Source organism: Myotis myotis, unplaced genomic scaffold (assembly GCF_014108235.1).
Source record: "Myotis myotis isolate mMyoMyo1 unplaced genomic scaffold, mMyoMyo1.p scaffold_m19_p_5, whole genome shotgun sequence".
Classification (NCBI taxonomy): domain Eukaryota; kingdom Metazoa; phylum Chordata; class Mammalia; order Chiroptera; family Vespertilionidae; genus Myotis; species Myotis myotis.
This window is the reverse complement of record NW_023416357.1, coordinates 26,848,267-26,862,843: the sequence shown is the minus strand read 5'-3', so window position 1 is coordinate 26,862,843 and position 14,577 is coordinate 26,848,267. Positions and strand designations below refer to the sequence as shown.

At 43.7% G+C, this 14,577-nt stretch overlaps 1 protein-coding gene across 3 annotated transcripts in view; it reads left to right on the top strand.

The window, feature by feature from the left end:
• Nucleotides 1-1,074: 1,074 nt before the first annotated feature.
• ADAMTS16 (ADAM metallopeptidase with thrombospondin type 1 motif 16) overlaps nt 1,075-14,577 on the top strand; it is a 107,950-nt gene continuing 94,447 nt past the window's right edge. For 2 of the 3 annotated variants that reach the window (XM_036310386.1, XM_036310384.1), the window contains exons 1-3: nt 1,075-1,346; nt 1,432-1,537; nt 8,986-9,311. In XM_036310386.1, coding sequence (XP_036166279.1) covers nt 1,287-1,346; nt 1,432-1,537; nt 8,986-9,311 — 492 coding nt within the window. In that variant the 5' untranslated portion in view covers nt 1,075-1,286. The remainder of the gene's footprint in view (nt 1,347-1,431; nt 1,538-8,985; nt 9,312-14,577) is intronic. The other variant, XM_036310385.1, reaches the window with a different exon arrangement.

Here is a 14,577-nt window from a genome sequence, read left to right as displayed (position 1 = left end):
GGATGTAACTGGTCAGAAAGATGAAGAGCAGCCACTGGAGCAAAGTGGTCACAAGCAGTAACAGGTGTACTCATGCACAAGCTCATACACATGCACAAATGTGCACACACAGGGGGCACTGACATACATAGGTGCACACCAAGTGCACGTACACAGCGTTCACAATGAAACGTACACATGCGCATGTATACACACAAGCTGTGGAGAGATGCAGAACCAGGGTTGGGATTGTTGCCAGGCCTGTGGCCGCCCTCCTGCCCCTCCTTGGGATCCAAAGGCTACACCCAGAAGCCCCTGCACAGGCAGTCCCAGGCAAGGCCAGTCGAGGGCAGCCTAAGCCCCGGGGACCAGGAGCTCAGCTACATCCCTGGGCAGATGGCCCGGAAGTGGGAGCTTCTTCCACCTCCAGGTCACCCATCACCTCACAAGCCCCAGAGCAACGCACATACACATAGATCCACGGGTTCCCCAGAAGGTTCGGGCGCCCCAGACCACACCCCATCTTCTCCATCAGGCAGGAGGGCGGACCCAGCAGGGCCCCAGCGAGTCCAGCCTCACTCCAACCAGCAGGTGTCTGCCCCTTCCACTGCGCAGGCAAAGCCCTCGGGAAGAGGGTCCGGAGAAGCTGTGCGCACAGCTAAGCACGGCCAGGCGGGTAGACAAACAGTAGATCTGGAGGGCAACGGGCAGGCCATTCAACCTGCTCACTGCCTAGCGTCTCCAGGCCCCTCTCCACCCTCCTGAGCCCTTTGAGGATCCGACTTCGGACAGGCGAGCATCCCGATTCTCCCAGTCCTCAATGCTCTCCTTCCCCACCCCTTTTCCCCCTGCCTCTTCCCTCCCCCTCTTTTCTGCCCTCCTGCCCTCCTTCTTCTCTCTCCGCTCCTCTCCAACTCCCCTTTCTCCCCCCTCTGCTCCCCTCCTCCGTCCTCTTCGCTTCTCCCTCCCCTCCCCTGTCCTCTCCCGCCTTCCTTCCAACACCCTCCCCCATTCTCCCACGATGCGGGCGGGTGCTCCGCACCGCCCCCGCCGAGCCGCGGTCGCCACTCCGCCCCCCGCGCGGTGCGGAGCCGCAGTAAAAGCCCCTCGCGGGTGCCGGAGTCGCGGAGGGGAAGGCTCCTGCACTCCAGTCGGATCGGGTCCCGGGTGCCCACTTGCACGACACCCGACTGGGGACCATCCCGCGGTCCTGGACCCTTCCGAGCTCCCCCGGGTGAAGCCGTGCTTTCTCCCCTCGGGGTCGGCTGCTTGGGCGACGGGCGTGGGGCGCGCTGGGCGGTGCGGCCATGTGGGGCCCCGGCTGCGCGGCGCTCTGGGTGCTGCTGCTGGTGCAGGTGGGTGTGCAGGTGAGTCCCCGACAGCGGGGCAGGGTCCCCGCGGCTCCCCTCGCGCAGCCCCCAGTCTGACCGAGGTGTCGCCGCTGTTTTCCAGCAGGCACCTGCGTGCGCCTGGAGACCCCCAGCGGCCTCACCTGGGAGCCCGAGCAGCCGGCGTCCTCCAGGTCCTGCGGAGTGGCCCGCCGGCGTGAAAAAGGGCGGTAAGTCCGCGAGCGGGGTTCCAGTCCTTGCAGGGTAGCCGCTGGTGACCCCCTAACGCGCACGTTCATCACTTAGGAACTCTCCTAAGACACCTCTGCTTCCTATGAGGGAGCACCTGAGTCCACTCACCAAGATTTACGTTATGTTTCCGTGTGAACCAGCAAGAACTCACCAGCGTTATTACCACAAACATCAGAGGGAAAGGCAAGGGGATATGTTTTATTTTTAAAAATGACAGAGCCAAGGAGGAATCTAGAGGTTGTATGAATGTGCGCATCGAAGAATTTTTATAGAGAGCATATTACTCAATTCTCCACTCCGCCTCCCCTCCCCCCCGCCCCCGCCCGCCCCGCCGCACCTGATTTTTAACTTAAGCTCTATCCTAGGCTCAGACCCCGAGGCAGAGGTAGTCATTTCTGCTCAGCACTCGCCATCTTAATACCAAAGTCGGGGCTCTTCAAGAGCGTAGTGTGGCATCATAAGCAGTGTCCGCACCCTGTGCCGCCTTCTGTCATAAAAACAAAGCTGGCGCTTTTGCACTGCGTGGTTTTACTTCCACGGCGCAGAAGCGGCATTTCACAAACAGCACTGGGGAATGTCACATTTCCTGGGTGAATGGGAAAGCAGGTGTGGAACATCAGTGGCTAGATGGTTCTTATTTGAACCCAATCCATTGGGTATTATTCAATGTTAATACTTCATATCATTTCCAACAATGAACGGTTATCTTAAAAGTGAAAAATGACTTTTAGAGGGAGAACAAGCTTTGATTATCACAATATAATTTCAGAAATTTTTGAAAATTAAAGAGGTAATAATTCAAAATACCTGAATGTAATTTCTTCACCATGATAAAATAATTTAATGTCTGCATTTACTGTTGAAATTGTCTCCTTCTGGCCCTGGACTGTGTGGCTCAGTTGGTTGGAGCCTCTTCCCCATGCACCAAAACGTCGTAGGTCTGGTTCCTGGTCTCTGCACATAGCGAGGTTCTGGGTTCAATCCCCAGTTGGGGCTCTATGGAAGGCAACTAATCGATGTCTCTCTCTCCTTCTCTCTCTCTCTCTCTCTCTCTCTCTCTCTCTCTCTCTCTCTCTCTCAAATCAATTAAAAAATATATCCTCGGGTAAGAATTAAATTTTTTAAAATGACATCATCTTCTGAACGAAGATATAAATCATATATAAAGTGATAAAACAGATGAATGTGGGAACAGATGATCTTTTCCGGGACCACCAGAGGGCGCTAGATGTAAATGATAGAAAGATTTAAAGCTCAGTTTTCACTGTGTATTTAAAGCTCACCTACTTGGGGTTGCCCTAGTCGTCTTTATTGTTTCTCTTACCATGCATTATGCAATATACTTATCCACATTAGAAGTTAATTGCACCCACACACACACTTAAAAAAAATTTTTGTAAAAACTTTAGTTTTCTAAAATTATGAAAATTCCTGAAGGTCTCGGGAGATTTTCAGAGTACTTTATGAAGTTTCCTTTAAGATAAGAGTTTTATAGACAGTGAAACATGTATTCCCAGGAGGAGAAGCCAAAGCATCCCGCCTAAGTGTGCTTTTCCAAACCCTGGGAGAATAGATCCCTGCGAGCTGGACTCCCTGCCGGCTGGCATGCAGCTCCAACCTGGTAGGCGTCACAGCCCAGATTGTCCATGACAGCCACTCACCTGGCTTGGTCAGAACCTGAAGGGGCAGGTGCAGTCCATCATCAGTGAAGTCCAGCTTAGTGGACAAACCACCCTCGTTCCTCATCTGCATTTGTTTTAGGTCTTTAATTATAATAGACTCAGCTGAGAGAGTGAGTGTCCAGGGGCGGCTTTCGCAGAACCAGAGAAAGATTTTCTCCTCAGCAGTGTTACCTGTTTCCATGGAGAACAGCAGAGCTAGAGTACACTGTGTGATGCTGGGGTCAGTTTACTGTTGCAAATCCAGGCATCCGTTATGTAAGCTGAAATAACTCTTTGGGCCATAATGTATGTTTAAAACATATTTCAAACTACACTGCAAGTTTTGCTGGCTATATGAAATAATTATGCCTCCATACGCTTTGAGGCGACAAAGGGTAACTAAATTGAGATAAATTCTATTTTCAAACATTAGGAACACCCATTTTATTTTGGCTGATTTGGCATTGCTTTTCCTTATTACTGAATGATTTTTCCTACAAATTTGCCACTGTAATAAAAATTGTGGCTCCTTTTAGAGCAGGAACATATCACAGATTTGCTAACTTTTTAATTCTAGAGTAAGTTAAGCTCCTACGAAGTTTTACAAGATCCTCAGAACTTTGTTTCATTGGGCATAATAGGTCTGTGTTTGTGTTCTGGAAATTTATATTGATTTACATTCAAGCATTCACATCACAGGAGGCAGGGCAATGTCCTTGAGGTTGGCCCAGTGGTGTAAATGTTTAACAAGAGGCTCTTTGGAGCTCTGATTTGGAACGTTTGCTGGTTAACATGGGGTCATTACTCCCATCGTGGCAGATTTCAGGCTATCGATGTGACACCCCTAAACACAGAATGAGGAGACAGTGTGCAAAATCAGCTCTCTGCAGCTGGTCAGCTCAGCCCGAGTACACGCACAGATGGTCCACACCCCACGCCCTGCACCTGAAACCAGAGCAGGGGTCGGAAAACTGCGGCCTGTGAGCCACATGCGACTCTTTGGCCCCTTGAGTGTGGCTCTTCCACAAAATACCAGCTCTTCTACAAAATACTGACTTCTGCACACGGGCCACGAAGTTTCAATCGCACTGTATGTGCGCGCCCACATGTGTTATTTTGTGGAAGAGCCACACTCAAGGGGCCAAAGAGCCGCATGTGGCTCGCGAGCCATGGTTTGCTGACCACGGAACCAGAGTCTTCCTAGGCTGGTTGCTGTGGCCAAAAACCTTTCGACATCAAGTAGTCCAGGATACTGACTGAAGCAGCCATGTGTATTTTTCCTTCTTTAAAAAAAACCAGAACAAACAACCTGATTAGGACCAAGATCTTATTTAAAGGATTCTCAAAGGTCAGGAATCACATTAAGTTTTTCTTGAAATCACAAACCAATAGTTTGGGGATTATAATCTTAAAACATAAGATGAAAAGTTAGTTTAGAATTTTCAGTTTACTGCAATTATATATTAACTGCCCTCCAAATAATAATAACTGTATGGTGAGATTCTGTAGTTATTTTGTTCATTCACTGAATTCTTTAGCTATAACCTTTTTCACATTGATTTACTTTTTTTCCTTTTTATTGAATTTAGTGGGTGACACTGATTAACAAAATTATACAGGTTTCAGGTGCACAATTCCACAACACATCATATGTACACTGTATTGCATGATCACCACCTCAAGTTAAGTCTCCTTCCATCACCATTTACCCTCCTATAACCTCTTCCACCTCCCATTACCACTCCTCCCCCTCCTGGAATCACCAAAGTATTCTCCATGTCCATGAGTTTTTTCTTTCTCTGTTGTTTTTCTTTATTGTTCAATCCCTCCACCTCCCCCACACTTCCAGATAACTGTCAGTCTGCTTTCTATCTATGAGTCTACCTATGTTTATAAGGTTACTAGAGGCCCAGTACATGAAAATCGTGCATGGGGGGGGGGGGGGGTGCCTCAGCCCTGCCTGCAACCTCTCACAGTCCAGGAGCCCTCGGAAGATGTCCAACTGATGGCTTAGGCCCATTTCCCACAGGGAGCAGGCCTAAGCTATCAGTCGGACATCCTTATCACTGATGCGGAGGTGGGAGGGGCTCCCGTTGCGCCACGGCTTCTGGCTGAGCAGCACTCCCCCTGTGGGAGTGCACTGATCACCAGGGTGCAGGTCCTGCATTGAATGTCTGACCCTCATGGTCAGTGCACATCATAGTGACTGGTTATTCCGCTGTTTGGTCGATTTGCATATTAGCTTTTTATTATATAGGATTTGCTTGTATAGCATCAGTAAGGTGGAGATACTATGTAACTGCTACTATGCGTCTCTTCTAAACTCCATGTTCAGTGATTTCACACGCTGGTAATCAAAATCAGCCATGGTGGGAGTATTTACACCAGAGAAATTGGAAAATTCTGCAAACCAGCCTGTTTTTCCCCCTAGACAACTGGTTGTCACACATTTATCAGCACAACATCACATGTATTTATGTTAAAGGGGCTTATCAGTCATCGTTTTAAAAACTAGATAATATCTGCCATCCAAAATCAAGGTCATGAGAATATGGCTTATATCATCTGGAAACAATTTGATTTTTTTAAAATGGTAATCATCTTTTTACGTGCAATAAATTTGAGGGTTAGCCAGTGTTTGGAGCAGTCCACATGCTTCTGTGCTCACTCCAGGGCCGCTGTTGCAATGGAGACAGGCTAGTGGTTACTGGATAGTACTCCCTGCGAGGTCCAGAGTACAGGATGACAGGTGATAACTGGGCCACGTCACACCAGCCTGTCCCCTTAGTCCAGAAACCCAGGAATGGGGAAGGCTGGTTGGCCATGCACTTTTCACTTCTGTTTTTCAGAATAGCTCAGTCTGTGATCATATACTTATGCCACACACACACAATCCTGACATGTTTTCCCTTTCTGCATACAATTTAACTGGGTTTGTTTTATTCTCTCATTCTCCTAGAAATTATGAAAAGATTCCAATGTATTTTACCCCATGTGCCACAGTGCCCTGCTTTGACATATATTTCAATGGTTGGTTATCATGTTGTCTGCCCGAACCTGCTGCCTGTCTAATCTGCATCTAGCCCATCTCATCCGTCACCCTCAAAGTGCCTGTTCATTTATACTGGGCCAGGCCTGTGGGCCCAGCAATGGGCCTAGAGGGGTCATACACCAAAGCTCTTGAGCAGAGGAAACAGAAACCTGGGGTCACAGAGACCACAGCCAAGGTCTCAGGTATTCTGCCTCTTGTTTAGATGGGCCTCTGGCCTCAAACCCTCACCTGCCATGGGCTTCAGCACGGGCAGTCCGTCCTTGGCTTCTCTGCCTTCCCATCCTTGGCTTCCTCTGCCTCTCCCAAACCTGAGGCATGTCTTTTCTGACCGTCCCTGGATGCCACCCTCTCTGTTCCATGTAACCACAGCTATCTGCCAGGACAGCACAGGGACATGTGGACAGTTTTGTTTGTGAATAAAAACTTCTTTTTCCAGAAAATAAATAATTACTCGAGTACTGTTCAGTTGTGACCAAATGCCACTTCTGTAGGGAGATGTTTTATTTTATCTTATGACTCTAAGAACTATGTTCAGCTCACATAAAGGCTGTATAGAGCCCCAGTTTTAAGCATCTAACAGAACAGCCTCCTAATGACATATATTGGTAATAAAATATATATATGACATTAGAGTCTGCATGAGAATATTAGTATCGGGGTCTCATTAGGCATGCAAGAGGTCTTTGAAGACTGTTCATCTCATTGCAGGGGTAGATCTTCCCATCCCTCCTTAGCGCTACAGCCTAACATCTGTTTCAGGCCTGCTGGAATACTAAGCTGCTATTTTCTGATCATTAGAAAAAATATGGGGTAGGCAGCAGGCCCTCTTGGGAGGTGTGCAGGCCCATCACTAGCATGCAGATGGAGGCACATATACCATTGTTTAAATATCTGAAAGGTGTAAATCAAGCTAACACATCATTAACTAGTCAATTTTGACCCCAGCCTTGACAAATGCAGCTTCACGTGGTCTCAAAGCCCAGCTCCGAGTATGGGGGACGGCCTCACAGGGAGAGCTGCCCCTGGCATGAAGCCACCCCTTCCTAGACAAAGACCTGTCCTGCCTGGGATAGCAACAACCTTTCCCAACCTTTGGAGAGCAGAGATGATATCATTAATGATGGTATTGAGAGAACAAATCCTGGCTATAAAATAAAAATAAGCAATTTTCTATAAGGGAGACACTTTTTGGAGAAGAAAACTACAGTGTTTCCAGGAAGCCTCTTCCTGCACTTTTCACAGAGAGGAAGTGAATCAGGTGTACACGGAGTACAATTGTAAGACTGTGATCGAAGCTCCGCAGACCTATATGGGTGCCAGAAATCTGATAGCTCCTTGGAGTTTTCTTGACTTAAAAATCATTTATTTGAATCTGGTTTTGGCTAAATACTGTAAATTGCAGTGGGGTGGGAGGAAGAGTGTGGCACATGGCTTGGAAAGGCCCTGGGGTGTGAAATAGGATCAGGCACTAAGAGCTCAGGCCGACTGGAGGGTCAACAGTGGCTTTCCTTGGGAGCAAATACACAAATCGACATTTACAAATGTTCCCATCTGGGAAACCGCAAGTGTGTATTCTACTTTTTCTCCTACATGTTCAGTGATTTAGTAACCAAATATCAAAAAATTAGCAGCAAAGAATGCCCATCATATTTGTCTTTTTAACTGTTGTCTGAAAACTTGACAACATGATTAAGCCAAAATTTCTTAGCACAATGAAGATGTTTGTAAAAGACTGAAATATATGACTAAAGAAATGTTTACTGCTATAAAGATTATAGTAAAATTATTAAATATAATAATCAAAGTCAATTTTTTAGTTTTACTCAGCCTACCATCTGTTTTCCCTTTGAAGTGTTACAGAATTTGCTGGATTGGTTATAGGAACAGCAGTGACTTCCCTTTGAAAGGCCACTTTTAAAGTATTCCCTTATCTCTGATTTTTGTGCATTGTACAGTTCGGACTTGTGGATGGGTTGATATTGAAAATTGCTCCATCATTTTGTACTGAGTGAACGTGTCATCTGGTAATAGGTTACATTTGAAAACTTTTGTACTCTGTTTTTTGTTGTTGTTAGCTATTTCTTTTTTTTATCTTTAATTTCTTTACTGATTAAGGTATTACAAATATGTCCTCATCCCCCCATTAACCCCCAACCACCCCCCCACTCATGCTCTCATCCCCCTGTTGTCTGTGTCCATTGGTTTGGCTTATATATATGCATACAAGTCCTTTGGTTGATCTCTCCCTCTTACCCCCCACCCTCCTCTACTTTCTCTCTGGGGATTGACAGTCTGATCGCTGCTTCTCTGTCTCTGGATCTGTCCCTGTTCATCAGTCTATGTCATTCTCTATATTCCACAAATGAGTGACATCATGCTCTATTTATCTTTCTCTGACTGGCTTATTTCACATAGCATAATGCTCTCCAGTTCCATCCATGCTGTTGCAAATGGCAAGAATTCCTTCTTCTGTACTGCAGCGTAGTATTCCATTGTGTAGATGTACCACAGTTTTTTAATCCACTCATCTGCTGATGGGTACTTAGGCTGTTTCCAAATCTTAGCTATGGTGAATTGTGCTGCTATGAACATAGGGGTGCATATATCCTTTCTGATTGGTGTTTCTAGCTTCTTGGGGTATATTCCTAGAAGTGGGATCACTGGGTCAAATGTATTCTTTTTGAGAATTCTGAAATTATTCTTCTACTTTCAGAATATGACCTGGTGTCTCCCTATGAGGTCGACTACAGTGGCAACTACGTGTCCCACGAAATCGCACACCCTCAGAGGAGGAAAAGGGCACTGGCCCAGCCTGGAGTGGACTCTCTTCACCTGCGACTGAAAGGCTCCAGGCACGACTTCCACATGGAATTGAAGACATCCAGCCATCTGGTGGCTCCTGGATTCATCGTACAGACACTGGGAAAGGGCGGCATTAAGTCAGTGCAGGCTTTCCCACCTGAGGATTTCTGTTTTTATCAAGGCTCCATACGATCCCACAAAAATTCCTCAGTGGCTCTTTCAACCTGCAAAGGTTTGGTAAGTATAGCTCTTGCTATCTGCAATGAGATGGTGGGAACAGTGATGTGTGAAAGAGGAAAGATGACCCATTTCCCTTTAAATATTTGAGCTCGATCTTCTGTTATTGCAGTGAAGACTTCTTTGATCTTAAAAGCTGGAGAAAATTGCCAAATAATCAGTTTAAAATATGTCATGCTGCCTTCTTTGGCCCATTTGAAAATAGCACACACATGTCTAGCCTTTTGTTGCCTCTGCTGTTCTAGAATAATAGTGGGAAAGCACTGCACCTTGAAAACTGTGCCTACAAATTTATGGCCACCTCTAAAGGCATTGACATTTTAGAAGATGGCTGCACTCTAACTGCTGGTCCATTATTAGTGTCCTAATTTTTAATAGAATGCAGTACTCAGCTGATTGGCCATGGCAATTATTTGATTAGTTGCCCTCGGGCCTAAACTGGCAATCAGACATCCCTCTCGCAATCTGGGACCGCTGGCTCCTAACCACTCACCTGCCTGCCTGCCTGATCGCCCCTAACTGCCTTCCGCTGCCGGCCTGATCTCACCCCTAACTGCTCTCCCCTGTCGGTCTGATCACCCCTAACTGCCTCTGCCTGCCTGATCACTCCTAACTGCCCCCCCCCCACCCCTGCCAGCCTGATTTCGCCCCCAACTGCCCTCCCCTGCTGGCCTTATCTCACTCCCAACTGCTCTCCCCTGCAGGCCTGATTTCACCCCCAACTGCCCTCCCCTGCTGGCCTTATCTCACCCCCAACTGCTCTCCCCTGCCGGCCTGATTGCCCCTAACTGCCTCTGCCTCGGCCCCCACCACCATGGCTTTGTCCAGAACAAACTTGGATGTCCAGAAGATGGCTGGTTGACCTGGTCTAATTAGCATATTACCCTTTTATTAGTATATATAACATGTTTGCAAACTTGGGTGTTCATTTCAAATGGGTTGATGAATTCATGGCAGGGCATTGCTGATCTTATCAGACTGATGATTCTATTGGTGCATCCCCCATTTTCTTAATATCAGAATGAGACATTATGCATCATTTAGATGTTTCATGTGGTCCCCTTTACTGGGACTCCTAGAGTGAGGGCCATCTGGGCAAGTTGAGAAGATACTGACCTTCAGGCTGACCTAAGCTGAAATATTAATGGTTTCTCTTTGACTTTCCTTAAAATGTCTTAATATTTTTAGGAAAGAAAATATTATTAGATTCTTTAGTATAAGTTAATCAGTGACACACACAGAGTTATAACTTAGAGTGAAAATGTGTGGTCCAAATGCCTTAAGGCAGGGGTCCTCAAACTTTTTAAACAGGGGGCCAGTTCACTGTTCCTCAGACTGTTGGAGGGCCGGAAATATAGTTAAAAAAAAAAAAATATGAACAAATTCCTATGCACACTGCACATATCTTATTTTGAAGTAAAAAACAAAACGGGAACAAATACAATATTTGTATTTGCATGTGGCCCACGGGCTGTAGTTTGAGGACCCCTGACTTAAGGTCTTGACTATATTAAAGGTTTGGAAAACAGGTTTTTGAACGTTTATTACATATCTAGAAAGTGCTTTAAGTCTGCCTTGAATTTATTTTCCTTTCTTGAAAAGGGGAAATCAGACTCTATATATCAGAAGAATTTTGTGTAAGTATGTGAATAGTGGGTGCTGAAAGAGCATTCATAACCAACTTCTTAAATACTGAATATTTGTAGATGCTAAATCCTGTTAATATTTTTAAAAAAATATTAACTTCTACTTTTTAGGGGAATTTGGTATGGGTTGGTCTCATGTCCCCTTTCATTTGTAAAAGGCTTTTGGTTTGAGAATGGATACAGTAGGAAGTGGCCAAGGATAGGGTGGTGGTTATTTGGCAAACTTGTTAAGCATGAAGAGAGTGTGGCTGATTTCTTACATGCTTTTCCAAGAAAAATAGATCATAATTACTGGGCTAACCTCTTCACATAATGCACTAAAGGAAGATAACTCTTCCTTGGCTTTCTTCAACAAAGGTTCAGACCAGAAATGGAAGCCATCTGTGTGGTAGGGAGATGCGCCATGCCCTTTAGAGCTCAGTATGATTGGATTCCTTTGCAGAGATTGGGCAAGGCGTTCCCAATAACACAGCAGGGGTGCAGGCTCATTGGCTCTAGGGTCTCTGTGAGACCATCCTCTCCCAGGACCTCTGAGCTGTGCCTGGAGTCTATCCCATGAATCGCCTTAGCTGGCAGCAGGTTGAGATTTCTGCCTCTCTTTGAACTCATTGAGAGTTAACAGTGAAAGTTGTAAATTGCAATTACATGAAAGATAACGAATTGAAAAATAGGGAAAAAGCCTCTTCTGGATAATAAACACTGGAATTTAATATTTTGGTCACTAGAATAGAAATCTGTAGGATTTCACCATTAATCTTCCAAATACATTAATTCCGACTTCACTGACACTTTGTCTGTAGATGGCCATTACAAACATGACCTCAAATAGACTTTCGAGTGTGAGGTTCAGGGGATTTTGCCATATGATAAGACAAATCAAAGTCATATTTCAGGAAGAAAAGGGGAGGATAAAGAAGTCCTCTCTCTCTAGCCAGATTTAAAAAAAATAAAAATGTTGAATGGGAATGTCCCTCGTGTGGCTGCCAAGTCTGTTATCTGTTTTCTGATTGATGGTTACTCAGCCCTCATCTTCCAAATCTGTTAACATATAAAGAAAACTAGCATGTGTTTTAAGTTAGATGATGGGTCTTTTTTGTTATTGTTGTTGTTCTTGGTTCTTTCAGATTCTAATTAAGTTCCAGGTAGATCTCAGTTAAGTGTTTATTTGTTTGTTTGTTTATTTTAACAGGGTTTCTAGTTGACCCAGCCATCTTATGGGAGTCTAGAGCCAGTAGAATTCTCTTTTATCTGCTTTGCTGTAGCTAAACACACCTTTGTAGATCCTAGTGGAGACCTCTTTGAAAATAAGATCCCTGATGATGGGAAATAACCAATAGTCCATTCTTCTGATTTCATCTGTAGTATGGAACTATTTATTACCTTTAAGTGAATATATATTGTTTAAATAAGAGTTTAATATGTTGTATCATTCAACTTAAAAAACTGGTTTACAATTAGCAATTTCCAAACTGATAAATAGTTTTTCCTCTGGTCATCAGATATGGAGTTTGGGAACATATTGCTATAGTCCTCTAATAAGTGATTTGAGGAACAACGTGGAATATGTTTGGCTGTTGTGAGTAACGCTGCTATGAACATTTATTTACAAGTTTTTGTGCAGATATATGTTTCATTTCTCTTGGGTTTATACCTAAGGATATAATTACTGGGTCATATGGAAATTCTATGTTGAACATTTTGAGGAATGCCAAACTGCTCTTCACAGTAGCTGTACCAATTTGCATCTCCCCCAGCAATGTACAAGGACTCTAATTTCTGTCCATTTTGGCCAATTTTTGTAGTCCATCTTTTTTATCATAGCTGTCTTAGTGAGTATAAAGTGGTATCTCATTGTGGTTTTGATTTACTCGATAGAGAGTATTGGTTGACAGAATTGTTGTTGTATTTGGGGTGTTTTTTCCCCAGTACTTTGGATATGTCATCTTACTGCCTTCCGGATCCCATTGTTTCTAATTATAAGTCAGCTGTTTGTCTCACTATAGTTTTTATGTTGCTATTTCAAGATTTTCTCTTTGTATTTCAGCATTTTTTACTATGATATATATTGATATGGGCGTCTTTGTGTTTATTCTTTGGCACTCCCATTATGCATATGTTGGTGTGCTAATATTTCCAACATTTCTCTGAAGCTCCATTTATTTTACTACATTATTTTTTTCTGTCTTCAGATTGCATAATCTTCATAGATTTATCTTCAGGTGTCCTCATTCTCTGCTGGCAGTTCAAATATATTGCTAAGTTTCTGTAGTAAGTTTTCAACTTAAATATTGTACCGTTCAACTCCATAATAATATCAAGCTCTTGGCACAAATCTGAATGAACTTTAGTTCCTCTTGCATAAATCATATTGTTTGTTATGGCATTAATACATAGAATACATATCAGTTCTCCTAATATGTAATTATTCACGTTTTTAACAATTTTGGAATACTTGTAAATGCCACATTTCTCAGGTCTCTTTAAGAATTTCCTCACTTGGTTGGAGACTTACTTTGGACCCTGGTTTGAATTATACAAGGTTTTATTTCCAGCCACAAACCCCAGGGATTCTCTGGAAACTTTAGTCATTGAGAGTTTCTCTAAAGCACCCAATAAATCCTAGGAAACTATCTGAAATATTGCCAAAATTTCAACTGATGCTGAAAAATGTTCATGAGTTAGAAAAATAAAATGGGAGTACAAAGAAAGAATCAACATGAAGATTTTCAGAGGAGATAATATGAATTTTAAAAGAAACGTGTCACTATCTAAAAAGGCTGGTGATAGTAAACCCAGTGGAAAATATCTCACTCTGGGAAGACATGTGAGAGAGGTATAGAAAAAGTAAAGTTTTTAGGTAAAGTATGACCAAAATTTGTGGATATTAGGAAACATAAAAAGTGAGTGTGGAGAACTGAATGAAAATACTTGATAATTCAATAAATTTATGCTAATAAAAATATAGTTAGAAATTTGAAATTTATAAAAATGAATTTATTAATCACTAGAAATAGATCAAAGGAACATTTTATAAGATAAACTTTTATACTTGAAAGGACCAAATATTTTTCCAATAGCTTACCATTAGTTGTAAACAAAAATTAGAAAAAATTAATTATAAAACTTATGGTTTTGTTCCACTTTCCTTATAGATAGGAAGTATAATGGAAATGATTAAAAGTCTATAGGAAGAAGACAGGAAGTCCACAGGGGCAGACAGGAAGTCCAGAGGGGGTCGACAGGATGTCTACAAGTAACCAAAAGGAAATCCACAGGAAACAGGGAACAGGCAGAAAGTTTATAGGGATCAGATAAGAAGTTCACTGTGGGCAGACAGAAAGTTCACAAGGAGAAGGTAGGAAATATATAGGGAGAAGACAAGAAGTCTATTGGTATAGTTAATTGACAGTAAATGGATGTATCCAATATGGCATTCACTGTCAATATATAAAGAAGTTACCAGAGAGATGCCCCAGTGAAGGTTGAAAAGCAGAGTTCTGATCTTGTCATTATCCTTCTCAATATGCTCCCATTATACTCAGAGTAAACCCCTACATCCTCATTATGGCTAACTATGGAGGTTTGCCCTTACCTATATCTCCAGTCTAATAAGGAAAACT